We start from the raw sequence: 15,498 nt of genomic DNA, 5'->3' as shown, positions 1-15,498 counted from the left end.
GCTCCACTGCCTGGAGAAAAACAGCCCCTGCCTGCCAGCGCCCCCACACAGCTCCTCGCTCTTGATGCCCCTCCACGGACCTCAGGTCCCGGGGCACGTCCATGCCAGGCTCCCGTACCACTGCGCAAAGTGTGAGTCCCTGGGTTCCTCCTGCCTTCCTGGCCGGGCTGTTGCCGTTCCGGCCCGCAGGCCACTTCTGCGCCCATGCCCAGGGCTGTTCTTCGGGCTCACGAGGTTGCAAACCCACTTACTTGCAGCTCTCCCAAAATGACTTCTCCCTGGCACCCCTCCTGGGCCTGTGGCTTGGCAGCAGGTCTGTTTTGCCAGCTCTGTGACCCGGCCCTGTAAGGCCTGCGAAGTCATCTGGTGTGGCCCTGCCAACGCAGCCGCGGGGGCCCTGGAATTCAGCAACTCTAAGCAGGCTCACGTGGGAGCTGATAAGTTTGTACGGCCTGCGAATGACGTCCTAAGTGTCTCCACTTAGCGTGTGGCGTTTCTCTGCCAGCAGGTACAGCTTCAGGGCGGGTGACACCCACACCGTTTTAGACCCAAAGCAGGTAGCTCATGTCGTGGCCTTTTCAGATTTCAATACATTTTTAATCTATATTTCAATCCACATGGACATTTTCATTGATGAGAAAGAGACAGACAGAGCCCCCGTCTGCCGGTTCACTCCCAGATGCCTACAGCAGCTGGGGCTGAGTGCGGGCCGGAGCTGGGAGCCAGGAACTCAGTCCCGGTCACCCCTGTGAGTGGCAGGACCCTAACCACTTGAGCTCTCAGCGCTGCCTGCCAGCGTCCGCAGTGATGGGGAGCTGGAGCTCGGGGCTCTGGGCTGTGGGCTGTGGGCGTCCTAACCACTAGGCTAACTGCCCACCCCTGACATTTTTAATTGTCCAGTCTTTGCTGAGGGCCCAGTGGCTGCAGCTGTGTTCAGTCATATGAATAAATGAATGAGTGAATGAATGAATATCGGGCCTCCTGCAGGGGCCGCCCGGGCCTGGGTTTGGAGACAGAGTGCTGCTGTGTGCCCGCACGCCGTGGAGAGTGGGGCCTTGTGCCCACGGGGGGTGGCTGGTGCAGCTTGCTGAGCTTACGTATAGGAAGAAAGCTGGGACTTTTTTTTCCTTGCTAAGAATAGCTTCTGGCTTGTTCCTCTTCACAAAGGAAAACGTTTGCAGTGCAGATTTGTGCAGCCAGAGCGCTCAGTGCCAGTGGCTCACAGGACAGTGCCACATTGAGAACAGGGACGGGAAACAGAAGCAGAAGTCGGCACTGACCGACGGCGCCCGTCCACGGCTCCTGCACTTGCGCGCTCTGTTTGTGAACTTGCGTTGGCTTCGGTGGACAAGGAGGCACATGGGTCTTCCCTTGGGAGTGTTTATTTTTCCTAAAAGCGATTTTATTTTGGTATAGTAATCTTTCTTTCGATCCAGTTTTCCTTTATTTGGAATGTTTACAAATGTTCATTTATTTGTTTATTTTTGAGAGACAGGGAGGCATCTTCCATCTACTGGTCTACTCCCCAGGGCTGGGCCAAGCTGTAGCCAGGAGCCAGGAACTCCATCTAGAGCTCCCACCCGGGTGGGGGGCCCAAGTCCTGCGTCATCCGCACTGTCTCCCAGGGTGCACGTCAGCAGGAAGCTGGGACTGGAGGCAGAACCAGGACCACGCCCAGTGCTCTGATGAGGGCTGCAGGCGCTCTAGCCGGCGTCTGAGTCACTGTGCCACTTGCCACCCACCCAGATCTTCTCTGGTATTTATTTATTTGAAAGGCAGGATGACAGAGAGAGACAGACTGACAGATGGCGAGAGAGATCTGCTGGTTCACTCCCCAAATGGGCTTACCAGCCAGGGCGGGCTAGTCTAGACCAAAGCCAGCAGCCTGGAACTCCAACCTGGTCTCGCACATGAGTGGCAGGAGCCCAAGCACTTGGGCTGTCTTCGGATGCCTGCCCAGGTACATTAGCAGGGAGCTGGATCAGAAGCAGTGCAGTTGCAGCATGCGGCTCTAACCTCTAACCTGCACTCTTTTTTTTTTTTTTTTTAATTTTGACAGGTAGAATCATAGACAGTGAGAGAGAGACAGAGAGAAAGGTCTTCCTTCCATTGGTTCATTCCCCAAATGTCCGCCACGGCCGGCGCTGCACTGATCCGAAGCCAGGAGCCAGGTGCTTCCCTGGTCTTCCACACGAGTGCAGGCGCCCAAGCACTTGGCCACAGCAGAGAGCTGGACTGGAAGAGGAGCAACCGGGACAGAACCCGGCGCCCATATGGGATGCTGGCGCCACAGGCCGAGGATTAACCAAGTGAGCCACGGTGCCGGCCCCTCTAACCAGCACTCTGATTTGGGATGCGGGGTCCCAGGCGGCAGCTTACCCCGCTCCTCTCCAGTTTTCCTCAGATGGGGTTCCAGAAGCTGCATGGTGTGCCTGGCCTGTGTCGTTTTGCTGGAGCCTGTCCATCGCTTTAGCACCCTCATCTCACACATGAGCAATCTGGGAAAGGTGAACTACTTCCCTGAGCCTTCATAGCCTGGAAGTTCCAAAATAGAGATGCAGACCCCGCCAGTCCGCCTGCCAGGCCGGAAGCACGCACCTGGAATCCAGAGTGGACAGCACGTGCGATAGCTCCTGTCCGATGCCCTTGCCTCTGTGTCTGTCGGTCTGTTTGGTCCACAGAGCCCTCCATCCTCAGAAACCCAAGTACGAGTGAAGGTTTAGGGGTTGACCCAAGAGGTGTCAGCCCTGGGATGCAGCATGGAGTGTGTCTATTCATAGGACATCATAAGTGGTGGCGCCGTGGCCCATCAGCTGCAGCAAGTACCTGCTTATCTTCGTCAGACTCCAAGTGTTGTGACATTTTGACAACATGAGAAACAGATGCACTTCACCAGAGAGCTCTCGCAATTTAATGATTTCCCTGCTTTTCCTACTTAAATGTGTGTGTGTGTGTGTGTGTGTGTGTCTAACAACTCTCTATTTCGAGGAACAAGAAACTTTGCTGAGTGTTTCTGGTTAACCTCAAGATCACATCGCGGACTGTGGGTGGGGGGGCGCCCTTCTTCGAAGGCTGCTCGTACTGAGACACCAGTCAGTGCTCTCTGAATGATTCTTGAGAGTGAGCTATTTTGGGAAGGCCCAAACAAGGATTTGGAAAACATCGTTTCAGTTTATTCAACTGTAGTTAAAACAGCCAGGTGAAAGCAAGCCGGGCCCTCCTGTGACTCTTCCACGGCAGCAGTTACAGGACAAGTGCATGGAAGCAGAACGAGCCCAAGTTCACGGTCAGCCCGCACCCGTTCTGAATGTGTTGCCCAAGAACAGGAAAGGGGCCCACCCCTGTGGAAATCTTTGCTCAACAAAAAATGAGGCAGCATTTACGGAAGGAGGCAGTAGGAATGAGAGGGCAGGGGAGGGCTCAGCAGTGACTCGGGACTCCGTCATTCTGTGGGCTTCAGTCTTCAAAACGCGTTCCCCACTCGGTCACACGTGGGTTGTGGGCAGAGCCTGGATTTCCTGGCTGCTTGTGGAGAAATCAGCGTTTTCTGTTCCCGGCTGGATCCAGCTCAGGGGTGAGAGTCTGTGTCAGCGGCTGACGAGATTGCTCTAATGCCTGGTCCCCTGCAGCCCTTTAAAAATAGCACCGGCGCCGGCGGCCCTGAGCCGGGTGGATGTCAGCACTCGGGCCCACGCGTGGACGCCTCTCGGCAGGCTGGCCCGCGTCAGACCAGCCCGCAGCCCACATGCCTTCAGATCCCTTTCGATCTGAACAGAGTAACAAACCCCTCCTCAGCAGGAATGACCCAGCCGCGTTTCTCTGCCCGCACCGTCTCGAGCTTTTGTCTGCCCGTGGGTTCTCTCGGGAGGCTCTGGTTCGTTAACTGAAGGTGTACATATCATCCTAAACCCACTTTCAGATGCACTAACCATCTGCGTCTCCATGCTCACTGCACTCCTCCAGCTGGGCTTACACACACACACAGGCCTCCAGCAGAGCCCGGAGTGGGGCCTCCCTCCCTCTCCCTGTCCTCCTCCTCCTCCTCCCCTCCCCCTCCTCCCTCCCTCCCTCCCTCTCCTCTTGGTCCCCACTCTTCTCTTTCCTACTTCTCCATTCTCCATTCGTGTTATCTCATTACAGAGAACAACAGCTCTCAGGCTGTTTCCACTTCCTTCCGTGGCCAGGGCTGGCCCTCTGTCCAGTGCTCAGTTGCAGAAATCTTTGGCCCTTAAAGGCAAGAGGGAGCCTTTGAAACCGGCCGTGGCCTTGAGCCCCTCTGTCGGCCGAGGGTCTGGAGGGTGCGGGGTCCAGGTCTGTGTGCAGTGACCCTGCACTGTGTGCAGTGATACCTGCTTCTAGTGCACTGGGAAAGGGAGAGCAGGCGACCTGCAGAGCCCCCTAGGGGACTGGGGGTGAGCAGACGTCACGCCGGGGGTCACAGCTTTCCAAACGATTGTTCCGCAGGACACAGCTCGTCTTGAGCCCCAGATTTTCAGCAGCGTCAATACAATTTTAATTCATACCCACAGAACATAATTAATCCCATTAGGACAGGAATGAGGCCGTCGGATGCTAGTGCCAACTCCGCATCTCCCGATGAGCTGTGTGACCTCGTATGAATTTCCCAGAACGGGGAGTTAAATTCAATACAGGGATCCCTTCCAAATTCAATCTTTGCATTTCCCAGAATTGCCATTTACCGTGTGACTCAATCAACTTCCTCACCTCAGGCCCCGGGTACAGACTCTGAGCCTGTCTTATTGTCTGGGGACACTCCAGGAAGGACATGCAGAGGCTTTGGCAGAACAGGCCAGTGGAACTTTCTGGAAGTGGAAGGTAGGCCAGAGAGCAGCCTGCAGCATGAGCAGGTCACCTGAGGGCCGTGACTCAGGTGACACCAGGCAGGTGGGAGGAGGTAGGGGTTGAGACCCGGTGAGCTCTGGGCATCAGAGACCTAGTATCTGTTACCCAGCAGCCTTGGTCCTCGGCCAGTACACAGCACAGGTCTGAGATGACAGAGCAGGCGCCAGTCAGTGGGTGGAGAGGTGTGGCAGGTGCACAGCGCCTGAGTTGAGCCCAGGCAAAGCAGTCTCCAGGCAGTGTCAGGAACAGGGTGCCCGCTGTAAGGGGCGAAGGCTGGGAGGCAGGCCGCTGGACACAGGAGCAGGGATTAGGCCTTCCCTGGTCAGGGGCTGGCAGCTCAGAGGCACCGTGTGCTAGGTTCTGGGCCGGGGCGTGTCAGTAAGAAGCCCCTGGGGGTGGGAAGCCAGGTGCTTCCTGCTTCAGGTGGGGCCTGGCTCTGGAGGAACAGAGGTTCCCAGGCCGAGGCCGCGGTGGTGAAGCAAGAGGACAGAGCGCGGTGGCGCCAGCACGTGCTACGTGGCTGCCCAGCCCCACCCACACAGCGCGGGGCATTCGCTGTCCGAGGCTGAGAATGCTGGTCTCCCCACATAGTGCAGTCAAAGCCCAGAGTTCTGAGTGAAGGGCTCCCAGACTTCAGCTGGCTTGTGTCTCTGAAAATATCGTGCTTCAAGTTGTCCTCACTTGAAAACTCAGGAAATGAGCCAATTTGCCGGAGACTGGAAGCTTCAGAGTCACTCCAAAGCTGGACCCGTGGAGGCCAGCAGCAGGTGTGCTCACGGTCACATGAGCCCTGCACAGGGCGGGGTCGGGCGTGGGGAGGGGAACACGCGTGAGCCCCAGGCCCGTCCAGCGCAGGACCGCGCTCCCGCCGAGCCCCTCGGCTGAGCTGCAGAATGCCTGCCCCTTTCTTTTTTTTTCTTTTTTTTTTTTTTTAAGATTTATTTTATTTATTTGAAAGAGTTACAGAGAGAGGTAGAGACAGAGAGAGGTCTTCCATCCACTGGCTCACTCCCTAAATGGCCACAACGGCCGGAGATGCGCCAGGAGCCAGGAGCTTCCTCCGGGTCTCCCACGTGGGTGCAGGGCCCAAGGACTTGGGCCATCCTCTAATGCCCTCCCAGGCCACAGCAGAGAGCTGGACCAGAAGAGGAGCAGCCAGACTAAAACCAGCGCCCACATGGGATGCCGGCGCCTCAGGCCAGAGCCTTAACCCACTGCGCCACAGTGCCAGCCCCTGCCCCTTTCTTTAATGCCCACTCTTCCCCGAGGTTACAGTACACGTCTGTTCTCCTTAACAGGATTTTCCATAGCTGCATCGTCATTTTCCTTTTGTAATCACTGTTCTTTTGGCCAGCCTCTCATTTTAGTTACTTGCTTGACTTCTAAATCACCCTGTAGAATTCAGGCTGTACACAGGGGGCTTTGTAAGGAGTAGGTCTCGCTGTCCTGGAGTCGGCTCCACGCAAGGGGCAGGGGGAACCTTGAGGAAGGGCACGGAAGGACCACAGAGCTCCCCCTGCAGGAACCCCCACTCCAGCCCCCAGGGTCAGGGGTTCCAGGCCTCCGGGCTCCCTCTCCCAGAGCCAGTGTCTGCCACCCAGCTGGGCAGGCAGCTGGCCTTGCAGAAATGACTTGGGTGGTGCTATGGGTTAAGCTGCCACTGGGATGTCGGCATCCCATGTCAGAGTTCAAGCCCAGCTGCTCTGCTTCTGTTCCAGCTTCCTGATAATGCACCTAGGAAGGCAGCTGGTGGTGGGCCAAGCGCTTGGGCCCCTGCCACCCTTGTGGGAGACCCTCGCTTTGGCCTGGCCCCACCCCACGGCCGTGGGCATTTAGGGAATAAGCCACAAGATGGAAGATCTCAATCTCTCTCTCTCTGCCTTTCAAATAAATAAATAAATCTCTTTTTTTGGAAAAAAAAAAAAAAAAACCCAGGAATGACTGGTGTGCCAGTCTGCAGGGATCCCGGCACCTGCAGACCGCCTGGGAGGCTGTGGCATTCTGATCCCATCACTCACCGGCGCCATCTCTGTGCAGATCAGCCGTTCACATCACCTCCAGTTTCATTTCCTGGTGCTTCCGGGCACCAGGTGAAAGGTTCTCTTAGCTCTGCTGGTCAGTCGCCAGACTAAATTCTGTGCCCTCCTGCTCGCTTCCTGCACCGACACTGGTCTGGCCCCACAGAGACCCCACTCACCCGTGGCGTGGTGGCTCTTCCTCGGGGGTGTATTTCAGCACAGCGAACCAAGAGGACTCTTCTGTGCAGCCCCACCCAGCCCTGCTCTGCCCCGTCGAATGTCGCCAGCCCACCTGGAAAGCGGGAGGCTCTCAGCTGGTACCACCTCTCCCCTTGCTCTGTCACATTCCACCTCCCTGTGTCTTTTTCTGGTTCCTCCTCTTCTGCCCAGCCCCCAGTGGTGGGGTTTTCTCCACTTACTCTCCCTGGGTGGTCTAAGCCCCTGCCCCTGGGGCCTTTCCCTCCTTGAGCATGGTTCTACAGTGGGTACCCATTAGGGGTCACGATGCAAAGGAGATGCAGTCCTGTTTGTCCCGTCCCTGGTGCACTCTAAATGGCACGCCCTCACCGGATCTGCACCCCTGCAGGTGCACGCCTACATCATCAGCTACCTGAAGAAGGAGATGCCAAATATGTTTGGAAAGGAAAACAAGAAGCGGGAACTGATCAGCAGACTGCCTGAAATCTACATTCAGCTGCAGCGGGAATACCAGGTGTCCGCGGGGGACTTCCCTGAGGTCAAGGCCATGCAGGTATGGACGGGGGGAGCGAGGGCTGGAGGTGCCATGCCATGTCTTCTGGCTGCCTCCTGGGGACATCTGGGGGTGGCTAAGGAGCATGCAATGAATTGGTCTTCCGAGCGCTGATCCGTGATCACAGGCGCCTAAAACGAGGCAGAAATTGCCTTTCAGCAGAAGTCGACATGTGGAAAAATTAGAGGAACAACATCTGTGTGCATGAGGTTGTTTGGCTGTGGAGGTAGCACCTGGTCTTGGAATCTCAGAACCTTAAGGGAATCAGAGCTGGAATGGCTTTGAAGGTCACCTTGCTTGGGCTTCCCCAAGCCCTGCCCCGCCTGTGGGATTATGTGCTCAGGCGGCTTGTCAGGTGCACAGGGCTCTTCGGCCATGGCTGGGCTGCACGGGACTCGGGGAGGATTTTGTCGCGAGGCTGGTGTCCGGCAGCCCTCCCCCTGATGTCAGAACCTCTCTGGACTGGTCTGGGCCTGAGTGGGGGCTGGGTTCAGCCACCCCAGTGTGACATGCGTGTGCCAGTCATGGCCTCCTGAGCCAGCCCCTCTTCCTGTCTCTGTTTCCCAGCCTTTCAAATTATTTTAAAAAAATGGTAGAGAGTGAATTAAAATATGTTTATTTAAAAGGGTGCTGGGGGAAGCACCTTGTTTACAGGTTTAGGCCACACAAAGCTGTGCGCTGACTGCCCTGGGCCACGGGGAGTTCCGGCGCTGAAGGCAGAGTGCAGGTCACAAGGACAGGCGCTGCGGCTGGGAGCTGCCGGCCACGGGAGGGGGAACTGGGGTAGGACGCTGGGAGCAGCAGAGGCAGGCGGGCTCCGCGGGTTAGGAGGGAAGGGGGTTCTGGCACTGAGAGGGATTTCAGTGTCAGCCTTGATAAATCACTCCTGCCAGGCTGGGTTACACCGAGCCACTGGTGCCTCGCTGTGCCTGGGCTCGGGCCGTGCATCAGGTGCCCAGGAGCTGGTCATAGTGATCTCACAATGTTTATTCAAATAAACACAGAGATGTCTTTCCTCCCAGCAGTGAAATAGGTATTCCCGCACTCAGAGAGTAAAGAAGAGGCCTTGTTCTGGTCAGCAGGTGGTGAGGCTGAGGGCTACTGTGGCCTCCTGCACCCCATGACCAAGTCGTCGGACAGCCGTCCCCTGGTGTCCTTCGGACATTTCAGGAGGTGACTCGGTGTCCTGACGTAAGTGAAAGTTAGGGAGACACTCCCAGCAGTGCCGCACCCTCAAAGAGACACTGCTCCCAGACCCAGGGCTGTCTCCCACTGGCCCCCGGCAGAGCCCCGACTGCATGGGGAACACACTCTGGGACCAGAGCTGCTCGGGACCAGTTAGCCAGGGCCAGGCTGAGGCGGGGGACACCCAGGCCTCTCAGAGCAGGGACAGAGGAGCGGTCTCTGGGGAGGAGGACAAGGAAGTCATGGTTTTGGGAACAGCTGGAGGACACAGCAGGGGCCTGAACGTTCCTTGCTCCTGCGTGGGCCTGGCCCACCCCAGGCACCTGAGGGCTGAGGGCTTGAGTGAGGCGTCCCGCCTGACCCACAGCCGGTTCACCTGAGTTTCTTCTGTCATCCCAGAAACAGTGATTGAACCCCAAGGCCAGTCACTGTTCTCAGCCCCAGAATAAAGCAGTGAACAACTTGTACAGCACGGGCACTCCGTTTTGGGCAGAGGCACGAGCTCGGAGACGTCTCGTGATCTTGGCACACATCAGGGTCACGAGAGAGCACCCTGTCCTCGTGGACTGAGCTGGTCAGGGTGACCCAAGCCAAGGGTGTACTGTGAAGGTGTCTTCCGAGCACCAGGGCAGGGGCCAGGGCCCCGTGCGGGGAGGATGCTGACTCTGGGCGCAGATGCGTCAGCACTGCGGAATGGAAGGAATGTGGGCTCGCCTCCTTTCCTGCTGACTCGGTGCCCTCCCACTGCACGGAGAATGTGCTGCCCGCCACCGCTGAGGACTGGCCTGGCCACGCGGAGGCCGCAGAGCCTCCTCCCCCAGGGCCGGAAGCTGCTGTGGTCAGTGCCGGAATGAGTAGGCATGGGATGGTGGCTCCCCAGCCCAGGCTGGGGGCTGACCTTTGTCTCCTGGGCGGCGGCAGCTGGACCCCAGGTACTGGCACGGGTGAATCTTTTGATTCCCCAGCGTTCTCCGGTGCTCATCCTGGTAGGAAGCCTCCTGTTGGGGACGCACCCTGGTGGAAGGCAGGGTTGACGAGGGTTTATCCTGGAGCCCGCACTCCCCGGTCAGGCCGGTGGGGGCCACGGGGACGAGAGTGCAGGGTTTGTTTCCTGTGTGCCCCTCGGGACAGGAAGAGGGCTGCTTCCTGTCCGCCCCCGCCAGTGTGTGGCTGTTTCCCCTCCCCAGTTTTCCGGAGCTTTGTTGGAGGAACCCGTGTCCCCTGCGGGCTGTAGCGAGCCTGGGTGGGCATCGCCCTCATGCGTCAGCCTGGCCAGACCCTGAGGCTGTGTGTGTGCCCAGCGCCCAGGCTCAGCCGTGGTGCGGTCCTGCGGGAGTCCGTGCCCTCGGGCACTCCAGGCAGCACTGGGATGTTTGTGTAGGACGCCTGCTCCCCTCCTCCAGGACATTCTGCTTTCAGGCCCCTTGGCAGGGTTAGCAGCAGGAGCCCACAGTGCTGGCAGCATTGTGTGTGCTCATGGCGGGGCCTGATCTGCCAGGCGGATGAGGGGCACCCACACCAGAACCCATTTTCGAGACCCCTCCGCTCTGTGTGAGCACAGCCCTGCACGGATGGTGCCAAGCCTGCTGCCTGAGGAGGGCCTCGGAGACCCTGCCCTGCAGAAGTGTCAGCGCTGGCCCCTCCACCGTCGGCTGCTCGGGGCTCGACTGCAGACGCCAGCCCTGTGCCCTCGTGCCGTAATGTTGATTCTCCACTGGGGACCACCTACGGGCACAGGCTACATGAAGGATGACCCGGTCATCAGGTTCACTGCTACATAGCTATGAAGAATAAGGTAAAGCACCTGTGTTTGGCACAGCCGTTGAGACAGCGCTTGGGACACACCTGTGTCCCGTGTTGGAGTCCTAGGCTCCACTACCAACTCTGGCTTCCTGCTAGTGTGCACCCTGGGAAGCAGCAGGAGATGGTTCATATGGTTGGGTCACTCATGTGGGAGACCTGGATTGAGTTCCAGATCCCTGGCTTTGGCCTGGCCCAGCCCCAGCTATTGTGAACCAGTAGATGGAAGATGGACTCTCCATCTTTCAAATAAATTGTGAAAATTTTTAAAAAGAATAAAATTATATAAAAATGAATATGGCAAATATGACACATTATCTCTTAAAAATACAATCGTGTGAGGTTATTTCAATGAACACATATGAGTGTGCATGGGTGTTAAAAATGACTAGGAATGCACTCCCAAACATGTTTAGCGATGATTCTTGCTGGGTGGGGGTTATATATTTTTTGAGATTTCTATATTGGCTCACCGTTTTTCTCAGCTTCTTGTAATAAAAGTAGCGTGTATACGATGACGCCACTTCCCCCGTAATAGCCCTGCTGCACCCCTCACGGCCTCTCCCCGGCCCCCTCTGGAACTGTCCATGGAGAAATTCTGCCCGGAGAGCGGGAGAAGCTGCCATCCCTGGAGCATTTGTACCTTTGTGAATGCGCCCTGGACGCCGTTTTCCGTTAGGTCCCAGGGCCCCTCTTTACAGCCTTGCGTGAGTCAGGTGCAGGCCGCGCGCGGACTGCGTCTCCTGCAGTGAGCGGGGGCTGTCTCTCCCCAGGCAGTGAGGTCCCCGAGGGCCCAGGCGGCTGGGGGGCCCAGGCGGCTGAGGCGCCGGAGCTGCGCACGGGGCGGACTTGCCTTGACCTCTGCCGTCCGCTGTGAGGGACACCGTCCTCTCCCTCTCTCTCCCTACCTTGGCTTGTCCCTCCCCATGGCTTCCATACATGGTAATGCTCCCTTTTCCCCTTTCAGTTTGTTCAAGTCCGTCTTGAAAGCAGACGGGAGGCAAACAACCGCAGTGTCCTTCCGCCTGGACCGCGCGTGCGCCTTCTGAGCTGAGGCCATGGCTTTCTGGGTTTCTCTGTCCCCCGGCCGCAGGACCGGGCCTGTAAACGTGGGACGGGAAGATGCATGGACAAGAGACAGAGGGGTGGGTCAGGATAGTTAGGTGGATGAATGGACGGATGGGTGGATGACTGAAAGGATGGACAAAGCGGGGATGGATGAGAGGCGGGTGAAGGAGCGGCAGGTGGATAATTGAATGGACGGATGAGGGGGATACAGGCGTGCAGGTGCAACCCAGCAGAGCCGAGCTAGGAAAGGCTGTTTCTGCGGTACCAGCGCGGGAGGAGGGAGTTCCGGTGCTGAGTTGCACAGGAGGAGTAACACACTGTGTGTTTCAAAGTAGCTAGAAGAGAGGATTTTAACGTTCTTGTCACAAAGGAATGATAAATGTTTGAAGTGACAGATGGCTTAATTAATCTGATCATTACAAATACACACTTGTATCAGAACATCACGTTGCACCGCATACGTGTAAAGATGTGGGTTACTAATCCTATCCCCTCCCTCCTAGGATGGCTGTGCCCACCTACTGAAGTGTGTCCTAAACTCACTTTGAGAAATAAAACAGTGATTTTCCAGTGCGGAGTGAAAGAGGCTTTTCTCAAAGCCCTAGGTGGTTGCCATCACTCGCGGGGCCACCAGCAGAGATTGGCTACTGTAGATTAAAAACATCGCATCCTACACACCTTGCCTCTGGTTCTGAAACCCTCGCCTGGACCCGGCGAGATTGGATAGGAGACCCACCCTCCCCCCCCAGGAGAGAGCTCTGGGGGAGCACAGGGGGTGGTGGGGGAATCCGTCACCCCCCACCTCCCGCCCGCGGCCCCTGCCTGCTTCCTCCCGGAGAGAGAGCGCCAGGTCACCGGGTCTGTGCTCTGTCCCCTGCAGGAGCAGCTGGAGAACTACGACTTCTCCAAGTTCCACTCGCTCAAGCCCAAGCTGATCGAGGCCGTGGACAACATGCTGAGCACCAAGATCGCGTCCCTGATGAGCCTCATCAGCCAGGAGGAGAGCAGCGCGCCCACGCAGCTCGTGCAGGGCGGCGCCTTCGACGGCACCGCCGAGGGCCCCTTCAACCAGGGCTACGGCGAGGGCGCCAAGGAGGGTGCCGACGAGGAGGACTGGGTGGTGGCCAAGGACAAGCCCGTCTACGATGAGCTCTTCTACACCCTGTCACCCATCAACGGCAAGATCTCGGGCGTCAACGCCAAGAAGGAGATGGTGACCTCCAAGCTGCCCAACAGCGTGCTGGGCAAGATCTGGAAGCTGGCCGACTGCGACTGCGATGGCATGCTGGACGAGGAGGAGTTCGCGCTGGCCAAGCACCTCATCAAGATCAAGCTCGACGGCTACGAGCTGCCCAGCACCCTGCCCCCCCACCTCGTGCCCCCCTCTCACAGGAAGTCCCTGCCGAAGGCCGACTGATGGGCGGCGGGGCCGCTGACGCACCAGTGACCTCGGGCTGGACACTGCCTTCTCTGTGTCTCAGTCTCCCAGTCTGTGGAATGGGAGACCAGACACTGGACACCATGAAGATGAGGTCCTTCCACCTCTCAAATCCCCTGACTTTCTGTTACAATCCGAGGGACTGCAGGACAGGCATGGAGACCGGGGGGCTGCACAGAAAGGGAGATTTCCAGGGAACACCCAGGAGCCTGGGGGCATGGCAGGAAGGGAAATGGGGCTCACGGGGGCGGCTCGCGAGCCACGTGTCAGCAGCCATGACCTCCATGGGGCCTGTCTCCCTCAAAGGGCCTCCGGCCAGCAGCCATAACCTTATTTATTTAGTTTATCGCATTTCTGACTGTACTGAGAGCAGTGAGAGACAGAGCTCTCTCCAGACCATCTACCAAAGAGAAGAAGACAGAGGCCCAGGTGGGAGACAGGCTGCCCCCCGGCCACGTGAGCCCCAGCCCCTCGCCCCCGCCCGCCCAGGCCTCCCAGCCCGGCAGTGTTTGGTCAGAGCTTGGGGACTCCCTGGCACGAGTTTGGGATTGCACTCTGGGTCACACTAAGGTCTGGGGTTAGCTTACCTGGCTGGTGGGTCCGGGAAGCGCAGCCCAGTCCGGTGAGGGCAGGGCGGCGTCCTCAGTGCCCCCAGCACCCAGGGTCCCCAAGGCAACCTGTCTGGCTTCCAGCAGTGTCCGAGGCCCCGGGCCAGCCCTGCCCGGGGTGTTGAGGAGAGGTAGGTCTGCTGGAGTTCCATGCCGCTTTTGTAGAAAACGCATTTTTAGTATATCCAGGGTGGTGGTTTTTTCTTACAAGATGAAAGCCCTTGTTCGGAAACAAAATGATATCTTATACAGCCTCCTGGTCAACAGCTGTCGAGTCATGAATGCCCACCTCAGGCAGGAGATGGGCGGCCCCTGCATGCTGCCCGGGGGCAGGGGAGCTTCCACCGAGTCCCCCACAGACCCCGGCCCCGCTGGCCTGTGTCGCCTGTGTCCGGGAGGTGCTGATTCCCGCGGCTGCACTCCCTGCTCAGTGGGCAGCAGGTGCCTTGCACACTATTTCTGCAGCCCCGGAAACGGAGGACATGCCCACAGCCCCTCTGCGCCTTCCCCGGGCTCCTGCCACTGATGCAGGTGGAAGAGGAGAGTGATTGGAGGCAAGCACTCCTGCCAGTGCCAGCCCTCGGCTGCCTAGCTCACCTCTACAGTTGTAGAAGCAAGTGCCTCGTGTGGTTTTTAGTCTTTATGCGCACTCTTCATTAGGTTCATAGAAAAACACCTGTAATGCCAGCCCTGTCAGATGAGCAGCTAGCTCCTGCAAAGTTCCTCCACAAGGGCTTCCCAAGATGTGAGCCCCCCCCGGCCGCCAGGGCGGGTTGGGGGTCGCCGCTTTGTCCGGGGCGCAGGGCTGCCCTGGAGCTGCCTTCCTGTTCAGAATGCTCTTCCTTAGCTCAGCGCAGCTGGCGTGGAGAAGCACAGGGAGACACGCGCACCTGGTCCCGTGAGAGTGCGCATGGGCAGCGGGGCGGGGGGCTCCGCGCATGTCTGTCCGGAGACGCGGATGCAGCGGCGGGGCTGCCTTCCCCGTGGAAAACAAGGACGTGATGCGGCACTTAACGCCCTGGCTTCCGAAATGCTGGGAACAGCTGGGCTGAGCGAGCCTACAGGCAAACCCCAGCCATGCCACCCGCCGCCGCCTCTGCCACGCGCACCACACCCCTGCTAACACCCCCTCCCCAGAGGGCGGCCCAGTGCCTGGGCCAGGGGCGCCTAGACTCTGAACCGTACAGCTCTCTCCCTGACTCCATGGAAGGACCGCGCCCAATGCCTGCCTCTACAACCTCTCAGGGTACCCGCCACGGGTGTACTGAGGCAGCCCTTCATGCCCAGAACCACGCCCGGGGCCAAACCCTGAGGATGGGAATGCGTTTTACTGTCCCCTCCCCTGGAAGGTAGCGGAAGGGCAACTCCAGGATGGAGAGCGGCTGAGTCGACCAGGACACGTGGCCTAATTTAAGAGTGTGTCAGATTGTGTGGCAAATTAACCCGTGCAATTAACACACGTGCTTCTGTATATTTTTTCTATTTTGTAATCCTATTTAGAAGTATCAAAAAAAGACACAGTTGACTGATCAATAAACTTACGCAGAAACCCCTACCTGCCTCCTCCTGTTGGCTCTGGCGTTCCAGGGACCAAGTCCCTCTGTGTCTCGGGGCAGCTGTGGCCCCCATGTGTGCATTATGGAGTGACGTGGAAGAACAAGGAGGCAGTGTGCCGCCTCGGAATCCCGACTCGTCCTGCATCCTCTCTGGTGGGCAGGGACTCCCACAGTGTGGCTGCTGCTACAGCGAAGCCACTCCATTCCAGGT

The 15,498-nt window shown here is 58.1% G+C and overlaps 1 protein-coding gene across 2 annotated transcripts in view; it reads left to right on the top strand.

Moving 5' to 3' along the window:
* The window catches only part of EHD4 (EH domain containing 4), a 75,382-nt gene extending 60,098 nt beyond the window's left edge, over positions 1-15,284 (top strand). For both annotated transcript variants that reach the window (XM_002717963.6, XM_089310136.1), the window contains 2 exons: positions 7,468-7,632; positions 12,566-15,284. In XM_002717963.6, coding sequence (XP_002718009.3) covers positions 7,468-7,632; positions 12,566-13,102 — 702 coding nt within the window. In that variant the 3' untranslated portion in view covers positions 13,103-15,284. The remainder of the gene's footprint in view (positions 1-7,467; positions 7,633-12,565) is intronic.
* The last annotated feature ends 214 nt before the right edge of the window (positions 15,285-15,498 follow it).

This window comes from Oryctolagus cuniculus, chromosome 12 (genome assembly GCF_051225735.1).
Source record: "Oryctolagus cuniculus isolate XC-2025 breed Fujian yellow rabbit chromosome 12, ASM5122573v1, whole genome shotgun sequence".
NCBI classification, from domain to species: domain Eukaryota; kingdom Metazoa; phylum Chordata; class Mammalia; order Lagomorpha; family Leporidae; genus Oryctolagus; species Oryctolagus cuniculus.
The sequence above is the reverse complement of the archived record's forward strand: the minus strand, read 5'-3'. Positions and strand labels throughout refer to the sequence as shown.